The sequence below is a fragment of the Cyanistes caeruleus genome, chromosome 1 (assembly GCF_971803275.1).
Source record: "Cyanistes caeruleus chromosome 1, bCyaCae1.hap1.1, whole genome shotgun sequence".
Lineage (NCBI taxonomy): Eukaryota > Metazoa > Chordata > Aves > Passeriformes > Paridae > Cyanistes > Cyanistes caeruleus.
The window spans coordinates 29,531,313-29,547,244 of record NC_141701.1 but is presented as its reverse complement, the minus strand read 5'-3'; the positions used below and the strand labels follow the sequence as shown (position 1 = coordinate 29,547,244).

Genomic DNA, 15,932 nt, shown 5'->3' with positions numbered 1-15,932 from the left:
GGATTATTTAAGATTCTGGCAGGACACTCCAAGTAAGCGAAGCACCATGTAGGAGCCAAATGAGGAAAGAATCTGGTTCGTCCTAGTGTTGAAAGACAGCTGACCTTTGAGCAAATCCACTCATAGTTGTTATGTACCAGAGCAGGCCTGAAGTAAAGACAACAACAAATGATGCCTGGTGATGACAGCTAAAACCAGAGTCCTAAAACATCTATCTGCTGAGCAGAGCCAAGCAAAGCATCAGCTCGTGCCTCTGATCACAGGCCACCAAGAAAGAGCAGCAGCATTCCTTGGCACATTCAGGGGATCCCATGGCTATTTTTGACAACTACCAGGTGGTGGCAAGCCAATACATTCTGCAGATGGGCAGATGATCACATCTTGTTGCCAAAAAGCTTTAAGTTATTTACTCTCTTAAAGAGGACCACAATATTTCTAAGCTCCATCCCAGGCAGCAGCATCTCAGCACAGGGTGAGCTGAGAAAAAGTGTCCAGCAGGTGATTTGTCACTTCAGCTTAATTCTCAGAAGATAAAGCAGAGCTTGGAGTGTTCTTCCAACCAGCTCAGGGGAGCCTTCAGAGTTCCCTGTACACCACCTGGAGGAGGATTGTGTCAAGACCATGAAGGTGCCTTTGCCACAGGTGAAGTTTTTCTGAACACAGACATGTTGTTGTGCAGTGCATCTTAGACAAACAGTGCAAACATAAATCTGTCCAAATTTGAGGGGTGCTTTATGGAGAGCTGAAGCCCCTTTGAGCAGCATGCTTCTGACAGCAGAAAATAAATTGTGTGAATCTTATGCCAACTGAGAGCATCCCTTTTCAGCATTTTCAAACACAATGTCACGTAGGAGGATGCCAGAGAAGTAGTCAGAAAACAAAAGAAACTTCAAGCCTGGGTCTTGCAAGTCTCCAGTGGAAATGGTATTCATGTCAAATGACACAAGTGTCAAACATGAGTCACTGCTGCCATTTCTCCCTTCCCACATGAGGGAAATGTATACTCTGTGGTCAAGGCAGAGCGGGACAGGATGATAGATATTAGCCAGTTAGACTTCAGTGCAAATGAGCTGTTAGGGTTTAATAAAAGTGTCTCTCTATAATGCATACTACATTTCCATAGCACCAAATGAAGGGCTGGAAACTGAGTCTTACAGCCAGTGTGAGTTTACCAACATTTCAGTGGCAGAAAGCAATAGTCTTGGAAAGCTCTCCTGAACCGCTGCCCGCATTTGGTAGCTGTGGTGACTAATACAAAGCTGTTGTTTTAAAAACAGAATTAGAACAAGAAAGCTGCATTTTCCTCCCTGATTGTAGGCCAAGTGCCAGAAGTGACTGACAGCTTGATCTGTCAAACAAGAAAACTTTAGGTTGGGGGTGTTGTTATTTAGACAGGAGAAAGGTGATGTACCTTTGAAAGTGTGCACACATAAAGCATGTCTTTTCATTTTGAGAGCATGGTCTTACATAAAAGGGGCTGCTTAAACTAAGAGCAAAGTGGGCCAATCCTCAGCCACTGCAGTATTGTGAGCAAAGCTCCAGCAGCTCACGAATGCTAGGAATCTGCCCTATTGTCTGCCTTTCTACCCCACTTCTTTGTCTGTGAAGTTTGCCCTCAGTGTACCCAAGTTTAGTGTACTTCAATAACTCAGTCAACAGAGGGAAGCAGATGGCAAACATTCCCTCCCAGAAGGCTGGGGCTTCTTTCTGGTATCTTAGTGATAGGAGAGCTATCACAGATGCAAACCCTCTGGCCAGCACCACTGTGCTTTGCCATCAGGTTTCCTCTCTTGTCAAGGCATCACTGACTCTTAAACATCAAAGTGACCTGGTTTAGTTTTGGGACTAGCAGTGTACATGGTTTCACTTCTTCTGCAATTTTTCCAGATAAAAAGATATCAGCTGGGAAAAAAACTGCTAACACTGATCCTTCCCTGCTCATCTGGACACCATAAAGGCATGCATGTAGTTAAGGTCACACTGTGTCATCCCTGGCATGTGATGTGCAGGCTGGGCTATCTCTGAGAATACAGGAGGAAGTTCAGGGGCCAGGAGGGAGGATTTGCTGTGTTGCCTGAAAGTGCTCTTATTTTTTTGTCTGTGAGCCTGCAGGACTCTTGACAGTTCAGTGTGCCCGATACATTCCACTATTTTCTCATTTTTTAATAACACTTAATTCAAACTTATGAATAGTGACTATTTCACCAGAGCATAACCATAACCTGTCATCTGGAATAGGCATTTGCAGTAGTGCAATGCTTTTACTCCACAGAGATACAGCTCCAGAACAGAAGGATATCTTCTGACACCAGATTACTTACTGTAAGGGATATCTCAGTGTTCAATGGCACTGAATTCATTATTTGTCCATTTTGACCACGTCAGACTTTAGCCCACAGGTTCCAGGGAGAAACAGCAATCTCCAACTGCAACTGTGACCTCATCCCCCTAAAGACAGCAGGGTGAAACCTCTAATTATTACCCATGGTGCCAAGTCTCTGCACAGGTTTTTTGGTTTCTTTTTGATTTTTTTAAAGAAATTTTCTTTCTCTTATGCCATAAATGTTAGAACTGAGCCCAGACACAGTTTCTGGCCTCAGAGGGAGAAGAAGGAAAACCCAGGAGAATCAGCCCATTGCACCCCAACATGCAGAAAGCCAGAGAGATGTCAGGGCACAATACATACTATAAAATTCTTTGCTGGAACAAAAGCACCCTCATTGCACTCTCATTCTCTTTTAAATCAACAGAGTTGTAAAAGTTATTTCTATAGGCATCTATTTTCTCTCTCTCATAAAATGGTATGAAAGCGTTTCCCAAACAGCCCCGTCACTATTGTGCAGCCGACACCCCCGCCCCAAACGGCGCTCCTTCTCTCCCATGGGCCACGCCACTGAATGCAGCAATTGCTCTGCTGCCTCACAGCCTTCCTCCTCTTGTGAAAGACAGAGAATAAGCCAAAATTGTTCCAGAGACGCTAATCTGTATTTTCTGTAAGCTTCCTAAGAAGAGACACAACCGACCTATTTTGAATGTCCTCCAGAAAAGTTTTCCTACCCACTCTATGAGGATTTCCTCTTTCTGTCCTTAGAAAGGATTGCAAAGCAAGTCCTAACAAGTCCTAATTGCCTTTTTTTTCCCTGACATCAACATGTGAAGACCACTTGCCGAAGGTGATAAGAGCTCCTTGTTCATTCCTTGAATACATCCCTGCCATCACCCCAAGTTAGAGATTGGCCATTTTAAGCATCTGAGCCATGTGTAGGCACAAATGCCTTGCTGAAGCATCTAGCTGTTTATTAGTGCCACACATTTGTCACTGTTCCTGCTATCAGACAGTAGAACTAGAGAGGCAACAGAAGGGAAGCAAGCAATTAGTTAAGGGGAAGATAATCTATTGTATTGTTTGTGCCCAGGGAAGACTTTAGGAGCTGTGTCTGCAGAAATTCAGGATCTGGGCCGCCTTGTGCAAAAGGAGTGATGTTTTATTGTCAGCTTCTCATCCAAGTATTTACATTCATTTCATGAACAGAGGCAACTTCTGTCAGAATAAAGGTTCACTATCAGCCTCATCTGATAGCGATCCTATCTCTTGTGTCCAAGCAACTGGTACATCACACAGGGCTGGAAACTGCCATAACACTTCTGGCAAGTGAATAGGACTGAGGGGACTATCCCCTCCTTTCAAACGTGAGCCCCTTTTCTCAGCCCTCGCTTCTTCCCACAGTCCCAACAAGTTTCCTTTCATGCCTTTAACTCCTCCCAAAGCTGCACTCTAAATGCCAACTTTCACATCCTAGACATTTTTATTACTGCACATTTTCCACTGGGATCCCAGCCAGCACCTCGCCATGTCCCTGCCGTGATCCAGTGCCACAATGGCAATCTGTGCCACCTCAACAGTCTGCAGCTGTGCATGCCCCATGATCACACAGAGCCCTCAAATGGGTATTTTGCTCCCCTTAAACCCATTCTTGCCTAGATCTGGTCCACATGAACATCACCTATATGTGTCACCCCTGTTGAAGGGGTCTGAGCAGCAAATCAAAGACCTTCAGCCTTACTGAAAAACCATACACATGATAATTTGAGACATCATAAGTGAAGCCATGCCTTCAAATAATTTATTTAAGACCTAGTACATTACATACAAAAGACTGTGTTAGAAACACAATGTTGAGGTTTGAACTCAAACACAAAAAAACACATCTAAGGGAAGTATTAATTTTGCCTACAAAACCTGTTTCGTTCCAAACACTGGCTGGATTTCCTTTCTTAAGGGTGTAGTGAAGGTGCTTGTTGCTGAAATGGCTGAATGTGTTAGGAGACCTCTGAGTGGAAAATACAGTCTTAGAGCTAAGGGTAAAGTGGGTTCTTTAAAACTTAAACTGGATTCTTTATTTTTTGGCTTCCATTTCCTTAAGTGCTGTAGGAGACTAGAAAAAGGCTTCCTAAATGTTCCGTGTGCTGAAACCCTGATATGGGAAGTAACTCAGGCTGATGTGAAGAGTTATTCACTCTCTGGGGCTGCCAGAAAATCAAGAGCAGCTGTGCTTTGAATCCAGAACTGCTGCAGAAGTCCTGAAGCAAAAAAACCAACCCAGTTTGAAACACCTCTGCCGAGAAGCTGAACTATTTGATTTTCAACTTTCTGAGTCCCAGATTCTTACCCAGAATATAGTGCTACAGCTCCACAATACCCTGCAAATATCACCTAACTTTGGGGATAGGCAGATGCAGTAGTGCTGAGACTGAAAAGCCCTGGTGATAGGGAGTTTATTAATGAAAACCTCCTCTTTAAAATCAGGCTTCAGCATAAGAGGGGTCTCAACTTTTCCCTGGTGCCCCTCTCACTTGCCTGGACTATGCTTCATTCTGCAACTTCTGCAGTCTTAGAGCAAAATCAGGCTAGGTGTTGCATAGAAGTTCAGTGTACAAAATTATCTTCATCACCTCTCCCTGTCCCACAGGATTAACAGCAGTGTTGCAAAAGTACAAATGAGTGAGGAGCAGACACTGTCACCAAAAATTAAATCTGAGGTGGCACTAGCCCCTGGCAAAGTCTTCTCTAGCCTTTTTCAGCCAGTCAGACATAGTTGTTAAGGGAACATTTTTGGGGATGTGTCAAATGCAATCTCATAAAAATCTCTTTTCTGATGGGAGTTTTAGGTTATAAAAGTTAATGCAATGCAGATAGCTGAGTTGAACAGGCTGTTTCCCAATAGACTCTGGTATAAAAAGTATTGCATTATATAAAGCTTGAATCACAGCTTTCTCAGCAACTGTTTGGTACAGACTGGGTATCTATCTCATGAAAAGCAATGAAAATAGTATGGAGAGAAGGCTGTACTTCCTAGGAGAAGACCTGGCAATAAGATGGAGATTTTGAACCTTTTTTTTTCTTTCCCATTAAAAAGTATACAGCCAAAGTGAAAGCTAAAGAATAATTTCTTTGTTGTTCCCTCTTTATTTAAAAAAAGCAGAAAGTCAGACTGTCTGGCTAGCACATTATGAAGATATTGATGCATTAAAAAAAAAAAAAATTAAAAAAAAATAAAAATAGGGATCTTTCTACCCGGAAACCTGTTGTGTCACTCCTTCAGCTTTGTCCCTGGGGGCAGACCATGGGAATTCCCAGTCTTGGGCCCCTGTGGCTCTCAGCCAGCCCTGCTATTGAGGCTGTGCTTTCAGCCTGGGATGTTGCTGTGCTGCAGGGTCAGAAAATAAGCCTTCAGTCTGTTTCCTGGCAGGATGAGGTCGGGTCTGAGGGGGCTGTGTAAGGAGTCCTGCAGACCTCTGTCAGCACCACGAAGAAGCAGGGAGTTTTCTTACCTCCCAGAGAGGACAGAAAAATTAGACAAACTGCTGCTAGCCTAAACCAGCAACAACCCAAAGACTTCTAGAGTCCCATAATGTATTTTGCTTTAGTTTCTTTCTTGGAAAAAAGAAGAGTGGAGTGTCTTAATCATTCAAGGCTGGCTGAGGAGAGTACGTGGGATTTCAACTCTCTTCTTTGAAACAGCCACGGATTTAACAGGTGAGGGAATGACAACCATTTAGCATTACATCTGCAATCACACCTCTTGGTGTGCTTGGTTAATTTGGTGCCCCAAATCCCAAATGAACAGATTTGTAGCCATGTGATAGTTCAGGCCCTGGCTTCATGTGGGAACTGCACCTGCCCCCTGCTCAGCCCAGACTGGTTTATGTGGTGGGAAAGGTCAGTGCAGCTGGAGCTGGAGTACCGAGGGCCAGAACTTGGAAGCCTATTGGAAGGTTTTGTCTTCAAAAGAGCTTCTCCTTCTTCTTGCATGGCATTTACAGCACAACAGGGACTAATGCACCTTCCCTTCCCCACACCAACTTAGTGGATATTTGGGCTTGGCACACAGGTATGTGCACATTAGCATCTTTACCTATTCCAATTCTTAACAGGGTAAAGTGAAATCATTCTTATTCCTGCTGCTATTTTGGGGAAGAAAAAGAGTCATTCTGTCATTGCGTGCTCCAGAAAACATGAAAGTCTCTAAGGAGCCCAGGCTTCCTGTTACCAATGCCTTAAACTTTGCCCCACCTTTGGGAAGCACAGGCAGCTAGTGGAAGAATGTCATCCACTCTAACAATTGATTTTCTTATGTACAATAACGTCAGACCTTTTAAATAAAAGGCTGACCTGTCTCCTTCTAAAATAATTCATCTGTTTTATGGAGTGTTGTTCTGATTATATACAATTCCCACAAGAAGGGAAGTACCTTTAAAATAAGGACTATTCAGTACTAGTACAGGATTTCCTCTTGTTGTTGATAATTTCCTCCTAACAGAAGACGCAATGAATCCCAGAGAAATTCAAAGGGGTAATCTACAGACAGTTAGGCATCTACATTATACAGGGAACATTGTTCAATCACATTGATATTTTCCTGATGAAGTAAAAAACAGATATACCTGCTGTGCAGCATATAAAAGAGTTCCTACAGCACACATTTCAGTTCCCTCTGCTACAGTTTTAATCACTATCCAATCCCACAAACTTTCACATAACTATCCCTGAACAGCAACAAATGACATTTTTTCTCTTTTCATCTTTTGTTATTGAAATCCAGCCTCTGAAATGGCCTCTGCTGTTAAAGAAGGCAGGCTTGGTGACAATGAGAAAAATCACCTAGTTATGATCAGCACTATCTACAGCAGATATATAACATGAAAGAAGTTTTGTGTTCTCTCTACCAGATGTCCCTTGACTCAGAAAGAGGTTTCATACTCACCTTCATTTTTCACTACTGGTCAGAACATGCACCTGCCCTACTCATGTATGTGAAGGAGACCTGATACCTACAGAAATGGGTAATCCATGCTGAGAAACAGCGTATCAAAACCCAGGAGCTAAGCAGCAGCACTAACAAGTAGGTAGGTGGTAACTGCTGACAAAAGCTGAAGGGTTTGTGGAAGAGGCTGCCAGTTACTGGATGCTCTTATCAGTTATTCTGATGTCTCAAATTCTCTGTCAGCTTGGTTCAAACTCCATCTTATGCTTTAATTTCTCGAGCTCCTTACACTTACTTGGCCAGACAGTACAAATGCAATCAGTAAACCACACTATGATGCACTCTTACAGCCACTGATTGTCCCTCACTTCTCCTTAGCCAGTGGGATGACCCATCAAATTCAATGAAGACATTCACATGCATTGTTTCATCACCTTATTGGTTTTAAATAATGTGCTTCACTCTTTATATGTTGTTCCTACTGAGAAAAAAATACGAATACTGAGTACTATCTTCCCCTCTCTAAATTCTCTGCATACTGGCATGCAGCTTATTTTTTCATCTGATGTCAGGTATTTCCATATCTTTGCCACAGGCAAACAATGCATCTCTTCATTCATCTGTTCACAGATTCAATTTTCCTCTGATCCTACAGATCAGCCTTCCTTCCTTCTCCTGCCATTCTCTTGCAGAGCTGCTTTGCCAACTTTCCTACTCCAAACATCCTTTCTTCTGTGAAAGCAGAGCAAAACAGAGAAATGCACCTAGCTGTTTAACTAGTTACTAATGTTTGTGCCTAGACTTCACAGCTTACCTTGGAGGAGCCACCTGGAAAGCTCCAAGAAGTCTCTTCAGTGCAGACAGAAAAGTGTGGTCTGCAAAGTCCTCCTGTGCTGAGGCTGCCCCAGCGAGCAGGAGGTGTGCAGAACTGGTTCCAGCTATTCCCTCCCTTCCTTGCCAGGAGGTTTCACCTGAAATGAGCAGCCTGGTAAAAGACTGAAAAGGTCCAAACAATGTAATGTAGTTAGGTGATCTATATGCAGGGCAGAATGCCCCCCCTGCTCAGCTGTCCTGAGCACTTAGATAAGCCCCTCCTGCATTATACTGTTGATTTATTGAGATAAAATATAAAAGCTGGAAGGGAACCTATGTCCAAGAACTTTGCTAGGAAGGCTTGGGCAGACTGCACACAGCATGGGTCAGAGCAAAGCAGTTTGGTTCACTCCTTCAAGCTGCATGAATAATCAGTAGAATTTGCTAGACAAAAAATTTCTCAGGACTAGGTGGAATAAGAGAGAACAACATATAATACCCAAGCACTTCCTTAATAAAAGACTTCACCAAATGAACACTCCAGACTCCCAAAAGACACCTTTGAGGATCTGTATCTTACAAGGCACTGGCATTTCAACATTTATGACTGCAGACATGCTACTATATTGGAGGCATGAGTCAATGCGCACATCTTCTGGCTCCAGAAGAAAGGGACTGTTCTAATTTTTATTTATAATCTGGGCAAGAGGAGAGAGAGTCATTCAGTTACAGGCAAAGCGCACACAGACCCTGCAAGGTCAGGTAGGCTGGTTAACACATGAACGTATTCATGCCTTAGTGTACTGAGTCACAAATACCACAATCCATCTCTGCAGCCTTTCATGCCAAGCCTCAGAAAAGAGCTTTGTACAAAATTTTTGTTGCCTCCTAGCACAAAGCCCATGGCCTCTACATTATTCTGTAGAGAATTCCAGAGCCATGTAGAGAGTGTGTTGCAATCTAAACTGGGAGTTTCTGGCAATAAACATTTGTGAGTATGCACACAATATAAAACAGGAAGAAGGATTTCAGTTTATCTGTGTTCACTTGGGCTTACTTGTTGCTTGGAAAAAAAAAACCAAAAAACCTGGCAGATTTCCCACCACTATGCAATAGTCTAGGATGGCTCCTGTCACCTGGGGACTCACATGCTGATGTGTGAGTGAAGAGAGCAATAGGCAGGATTCATGGGGTTTTCAGCATGATCCTAATAAACTCTGTCATGCTACTAGTGTTAAGACGGGAGTGCTGAATAGAAAGTGTCTTAAGAACTACTGACAGCTTCTTTCCAAAAGCTAAAAGATGTCACTTTCATCAGCTATTCCCTTACGCCAAAGCACAGAATGGATTTCCAGAGGTTTGTATCTGGTTTTGTGCAGCGTTTACCAGCCTTTGAAATTTATTCTGCACTCCAAGCCAGCTTCCTTAATAAGGGAGGATAGTATTGGCTTACATGAAGTACCACATCATCTTACATCCTACACAAACCTTTAGCCTGAGGATTTCCAGATGGACACATTTCATCCAAAGCAATTGAAGGTGGCTGGGGGGGTCATGCAATCAAGACACATATGCTTTTCTTTTCTTTTCCAGCATCCCTCTGGTTAAGTTTGTGCTCCTGAATTGATCTTTTGCAACAGGGTAAACAAGTAAACATGCTGGACTCTGGAGATATCTATTGCCTAGGAAAGCAAGCTTAATTTGCCTTTCTCGGTTTCTCTTTGGAAACTTAGCATCCTATAGAAAAGAAAAATAGCAGAATGCCTCAGAGTTGTAGTTTTTGAGAAATAACAGCATTTATCATTCATATAGAAAATTTCCAATTACAACTGCCTCTTGAGAAAAGGAGACCAAACTCTGCCATACCTGTTTCACTGCTGGCAAAATAGATATACATTAAGGGATTGCTAAGACAGATTTGCAAAGTTAGCAACAGCCTTGGACCTAAAATCCTGGTGTTTCAGCTTCTCAGCCATGCATTTCCAATTTGAATTAGTGGTTTTTCTAAGTTGCTAAAATTAATTCTATGATAAAAATCAGTAGATTTTTGAATCCCTAAAAATTAATATAGAATTGTTGCAGAAGTTGAATTAGTACTTTTCACTAATACCTTCATCATTGATAATAGAAAGAGAAGACAGTGGATATAGAGACAAACACCAGCAGTGAAACTTTTATTGCAATCTGCTTCTGAAGTCCATTCAAGGGTAGGACAGTGGGACAAAAATAATTATAGGGGTCTTTCTACACAAAAGAGCCAGCTATTTAGAGGGAGGCAAAGTCATTTGAATGTCAATGAAATAACCATTAAAAGGCTGAGAAGCATTGCCATTTATTAAAAGATCTAAAGAATAGTTGCATGCACTATAGCAATCTTCTAGGTAGGAGTTGTTAATTTGCTGTAAAAACCTGTTAGGGACAGGGCAGAGCGTAATTAAACAGGAGACAATACACACTGTGAAAGGAAACTGGATTTGGAATTTTACAGCCTCTTATTTCAGGTTTCTACATGAAATACTACGCTCTATAATCTCTCCTTAATAACACCTATGTATTTCTAGCTCCCACAGTGTTTTGCATTTCATTTCTAGCAGTGGTCTCCTACAGCCTCAGAAGGTAAAACAAGGTTACGCACTTGAATGCTCTCCCGCTCTTTCCAGCCTCACAGCAATCCCTCTTCCGAGAAAGTTCCTCATCAATGCCACTCCTTAATTGGCCTGAGAGCCCCTTTTTAAACAAAGCTCTCGTCTCCCACAGGGCCGAGTTCTTTCTGCTATTCTGGCAGAGCTAAATCCAGACAAGGATGTGCCATTTACCAAAACAAGCGTACTATAAATTTGAATGTGCAGGAAAGAAGTAAAGTACTTCCCAGAAGTTCTGCAGGTAGAGGTCTGCAGGTAGATTTTCTCCTGATGCAGTCTGTCCTGTCTGCCTGTTATCCTGTCAGGTTTTTCCTTCAAGCAAAGGTGTTAGACGCTGGTGGTACTGCTAGTAACAGATACAGGATCAGTGGGAGACCTGGAGTAGATTTGCACTAATGGACTGAATGTGATCTGAATCTCACTGTAACATACAAAACTTCATTCCAGAGCTATGGGACAGATACCTTCACGAGTTAGACAGAAAAGGACTTCATATTTGTAAAGATGATCACTTTTTAATGCTAATACAAGTCACTAAGAATATTCAAGCGCAGTGCAGCTTTAACCTCTTCTTTAGCAGAAACCCTGGTATCTTCACTACCTGCCCACACACTGCCAGGCACACAAAAGTGATGTGCAAAAGAAATCCTACATTTTCCTTCCCTTGACTGTGACTCCAAGGCACTGTGGTTCTTCATGTGCTCAGCCAGCATAGCTAACACATGCATTAATATCTGAGAAGAGAGTAAATACAAATGCCCACAGCAGGACTAAGTAGCAATTGTTCGACATCTCCTGTGACACCCACAGGCATAGAATTCTCCACTGATATATATCAGACAAGCATGCCATTTAAAATACTTTGTTCTTTCTTCTTTATTAAGCCACAACACAGATACAAGAGCAGGCAAACCCCCTCCAGTGGAACTGATTCGATAAACCTGTTCAGATTAAGATTCCCATGAAACCAAGCAAAATATAGGTACATGCACACACTCTCAGGCACACAAGAACACAGCAGAGCCCTTACAAAATGAGGAGTGACACTGAACTGCACCTAAAATGCAATAGAAACATCACCTGGTTAGGATGCATCTGTTAAGCAATGAGGCTGTGCACTGAACAGGTTCCCACTGTACCATTTCATTGGCTATTTAAATACCAGCATCAACCGTTTCAGCTGAAAATTTGAAGGTGCCAAAGAGTCTGACTTCAGATACCCAAGAATTCAGGCTAGTAGAACTACTACTCCACTGTAACTCAAAGCAGGATCTGGCCCTATGAAATGAAGATGCATGCTCCAGCTGGGAGATTACGGCAGGGGACAACTTGAATTCCCATAACTTCCCCAGCAACTAAATCCACCAACACAGTGTGCAATTTGCACCCTCCCCACTCATACTGCTCCTTTTGGTGGAAGAAATAGTGTAGTGGTTCTAAGAAGTGAGTAAAAATCTACTAGGGACTAGAATAAGATTGCCAAATATACCAAACAGCTTCAGAAGAAAGAGGATTTGGGCTCTTAGATTAATCTGGTCAAGCAGGTCCATCTGATTTGTCAACGCTTTGCTCAGAAATATAAGACTCAAATATAGTTTACAAAAAGAGTAATTCTTTATAGAACATCTCAGTGTCAAAATACTAACAAAAACACAACTTATAAATGCTGAGAAGAATGGTCTTGGAAAAAATTAATAACAAATCTAGGCCATCGCTAACAATAATAGGTGGTATCTCTTCATAAAAAGCCAGTCTGATGTACTCAGGAAAAATGAAACATTTGAAACAAACTGTTTACAAAAGTGACTTAAATGCTCAGCAGACATCTAACACAAGTGTTAACAAACCACTATTGTAATTTTATTTTTGGACAACTTCAGCAACTATTAAAAAAAAAAAAAAAACACAAAAACCTGTTAATACAAAAATGTAGAAAACAAAAAAGAAAAATCCAATGAGACAGTTTTTAGACAAACTCAGTTAAGGTGAAGCTGTACCTTTGTCCCAGTTACTAAGAACTTCAAGGGTGGCATAACCCAGCTCAGCTAGGTTTATAGGCTTTCCCACCCTTGCTAAAGAGTCAGTTCTTAGAAGGCGCCAATCTCAGTCCCCCAGGGTCTGTACGGTTTGCTGAGCGCCGCTGACTGCGTTGGTGTGGATGGGCTCAGCACGTTGGGGGACAGCAGATGAAAGGAGCCAAACGAGAAGGGGAACGCAGACAAAGATGCCATGGAGGAGAGAAGAGGAGGAGACAGTTTGGTAGTAGATGTGACCACAGGGAGCACTGGTCCGACGCTGCCATTTGGGGGCACTCTGAGTGAGGAAGTTTCAGCATGTGGGGCAGCAATTCTGGTCTGGTGATGTGGCTCTGTGGGAGATGCTGTAGTACTGGTATTACCATGCCCATTTTGAGCCAGCAGCAACGGGTGAGGTATGTGAGGGTGATGTCCAAAGGCACTGCCCCAAGGAATGTGTCCAATGCCAGTGTGTGCACTACTCGCTGCTTCCCGTTGAGAGGCGTAGTTGTTGAGGTGAGACACGAGTCGAACTCGCAGAGGATCAGAGGCATCCAGCCCCTCTATGATACTCAGGTATCGAGCAACTTCAGCCAGGCACTCTCGAAATCCGAGACTCCGATAGTCCATAGCCAAAGCGTGAGCATCAAAATAACCTAAGAGAAAAGAGCAGAGAATGAAGTCTTAAGATGTTTTCTAGTCATTGTCTACAAGTAGCCTCCCCACTCCACCCTCCCCTATAAGCATATTTCACTTGGATGTGGTTAGTATTCCCAACCATAGACTAGCTGCCAAGCTCCTTTTCTTCTTTTTCTTCCTTTTTTGTTTAACAAGCTTTTCTTTTATATCTGTGCCGTGATGCTGCAAGTCCCAAGACCAGTCACAGACTGCCATTTTTAAACTGGAATTGCTCACTGACACTGGAGCAAAGTATTTTTGTTCTTTCCATGTCTCCCTTGTGCAAGTAAAACCACAGCACACTGAAATTCATTAGAAACACAAGTTCTAACTTATCATAGGAGACTTAAGCAAGCAAAGTACTTTTTTGTTAGAAGTGCCTTTCAGCATTTTTGCTAAAACTTTTCACCACTTATTTCATCCTGTATTTTTCCCTTGTTCTGTTCTGATCTTACAGAAAATTGGAGAAACAAGCATTAGACATCAATAATAACTGTTTTCCAAGCTGCCAAAAGCTGATTCACTTCACTGTGCTGACACACCGCTAGAGAGACTTGCAGCCTCTCCTCTAGAACAACTCTCTCCTCAGAGCTAGCACCGCAAAACCTTTCAGTGCTAGTGATGCCACAAATCTTGTCAAGTAGAGCAAGTCCCTAATTCCTGATGAAACGTAAGAGAGCTGCCGTTCACTTTCTGTAAGCACTGCCAATGCCGGGGAATGCGCTGCTCTCACGGCAGCCTCCCTGCAGGGCTGCAGACCCTGTCACGCACTAAACTTTACCTTTCCCTCCTGCTGTATGCAGCATTTTCAGGTGATCGACAGTCATCTGCAGAATCTCTGCTTTTTCCAGCTTGGCTGATCCCTAGGAGAGAAGGGAAGGCACGGAATGTTTTAGGCAGAGCCAGAGACGCTACCGAGGGGTGACGCTCCCTCCCGGGAAGGGATGGGGGGGCAGCGCGGAGGGTCGCCGGGCGCTACCTGCTTCTCAAAGGCGCTGGGCACCAGCCTCCTCAGCTCGGACAGGCTGTTGTTGATGCGGTCGCGGCGGCGCTTCTCGATGATCTAGGGCAGAGAGCGGGGGTCAGCGGAGCCGTGCCGGGCTGCGGGGAGCCGCGGCCGGCCGGCGGGCACTCACCCCTCGGCGCCTCTTCCTGGCCAAGATCTGCGAGGTGGCGGAGGGAGACATGGAGCCCGCGGCCGAGCTCAGGTTCCTGCGGGGAGCAGCGGGACACCGGTCACCGCGGGGGACTCGGGGTGCCGGGGCCCCGCGGGGCGGAGGGAAGGGAGGGGGCGCGGCGCAGCCCGCCGGGGCTCACCCGTTCTCGTCTGCGCTCTCCTTCTCCACCTCGACGGCCTCATCCAGCTCCTCGCTGTCCGACGAGCTGTACTCGGGGTGCGCCCGCTTCATGGCACCGACGGCGGGCAGGGGGGCGGCGGGGCGCGGGCGGCCGTCGGGGAGGCGGCGGGCGGCGGGGCGCGGGAGGAGCGCGCCCAGAGCGCGTCCCGCGCCTCGCCCGGCGCCCGTCTCTCCCATGGAGTTCCCACGCCTGGCGGGCGGGCAGGGGGCAGCGGGCAGAGGCAGGGACGGACGGAGGGATGGAAGGAAGGACGGATGCGGAGGCGGCGGACACGGACGCAGCCGGGCAGAGCGCGCCCGCCGCCGCCCGCCGCCCTGCACCGCCACGCGCGGCCCCCGCCCGCCCCCATTGGCCGCCGCCGCCGCGCCCCAGCCAATCGCCGCCAGCCGCTGCCGGGGCCACGCCCCCGCCGCGGGGGAGGTGCGGCCGTGGGAACGCGGCACGGGGCCCGGCAGGGGGGAGGGAGAGATGATGGATGGATGGATGGATGGATGGATGGATGGATGGATGGATGGATGGATGGATGGATGGATGGATGGATGGATGGATGGATGGATGGATGGATGGATGGATGGATGGATGGATGGATGGATGGATGGATGGATGGATGGATGGATGGATGGATGGATGGATGGATGGATGGATGGATGGTGTAGGAGGGGGTGAGAATGGGGCATGTCCCCAGCTGAGGTGCCGGTGTGCGTGCAGTGAGGATAGAGAGGGCAGGGCAGCACCCTCAGGGCTCCTGCCAGTCCTTCTGCCAGCCCCTCCTGCTGGGGTCCCCAGCAGCCTGAGCCCAGCAGAATTGTTGCACCCTGCAGAGGCTGATGAAGCTTCTGAGGGCTCCTCTAAGGCAATGAGGGCCTGGGAGAACTGAGTGAGGAGAATCACAGAATAAATCAGGTTAGAAGGGACCTCTTGTCAACTAGACAATGGCTAGTGCCACACTAAGTGCTACACTAAGTGCCACGTCCACTCCTTTTTAAACACCTCCAGGTATGGTGACTCCACCACCTCCCTGGCAGCCCATTCCAGGTATCACCTTTGCTGTGAAGAAATACCTCATGTCCAACCTGAACTTCACCTGGCACAGCTTAAGACTGATGTCCTGTTGCTGGTTGTCTGGGAGGAGAGGCTGACCCCCATCTGGCTACAGCCTC

The 15,932-nt window shown here is 45.2% G+C and overlaps 1 protein-coding gene across 1 annotated transcript; it reads right to left on the bottom strand.

Moving 5' to 3' along the window:
- Positions 1-11,571: 11,571 nt before the first annotated feature.
- Positions 11,572-15,091, bottom strand: HEY1 (hes related family bHLH transcription factor with YRPW motif 1). Its single transcript, XM_086884180.1, has 5 exons — positions 14,731-15,091; positions 14,550-14,625; positions 14,393-14,476; positions 14,195-14,276; positions 11,572-13,391 (listed from the first exon to the last, which is right to left on the bottom strand). The coding sequence occupies exons 1-5, from the start codon at positions 14,946-14,948 to the stop codon at positions 12,808-12,810; spliced, it is 1,044 nt and encodes a 347-aa protein (XP_086740306.1). The 5' UTR covers positions 14,949-15,091; the 3' UTR covers positions 11,572-12,807.
- Between the last annotated feature and the right edge of the window lie 841 nt (positions 15,092-15,932).

Coding starts and splice junctions, on each gene's coding strand:
- HEY1 (XM_086884180.1), bottom strand. CDS start 14,948: ATGGGAGAGACGGGCGCCGGGCGAGGCGCGGGACGCGCTCTGGGCGCG. Junction 14,626..14,730: donor GAGAGCGCAGACGAGAACGG/GTGAGCCCCGGC, acceptor TGCTCCCCGCAG/GAACCTGAGCTCGGCCGCGG. Junction 14,477..14,549: donor CCAGGAAGAGGCGCCGAGGG/GTGAGTGCCCGC, acceptor TCTCTGCCCTAG/ATCATCGAGAAGCGCCGCCG.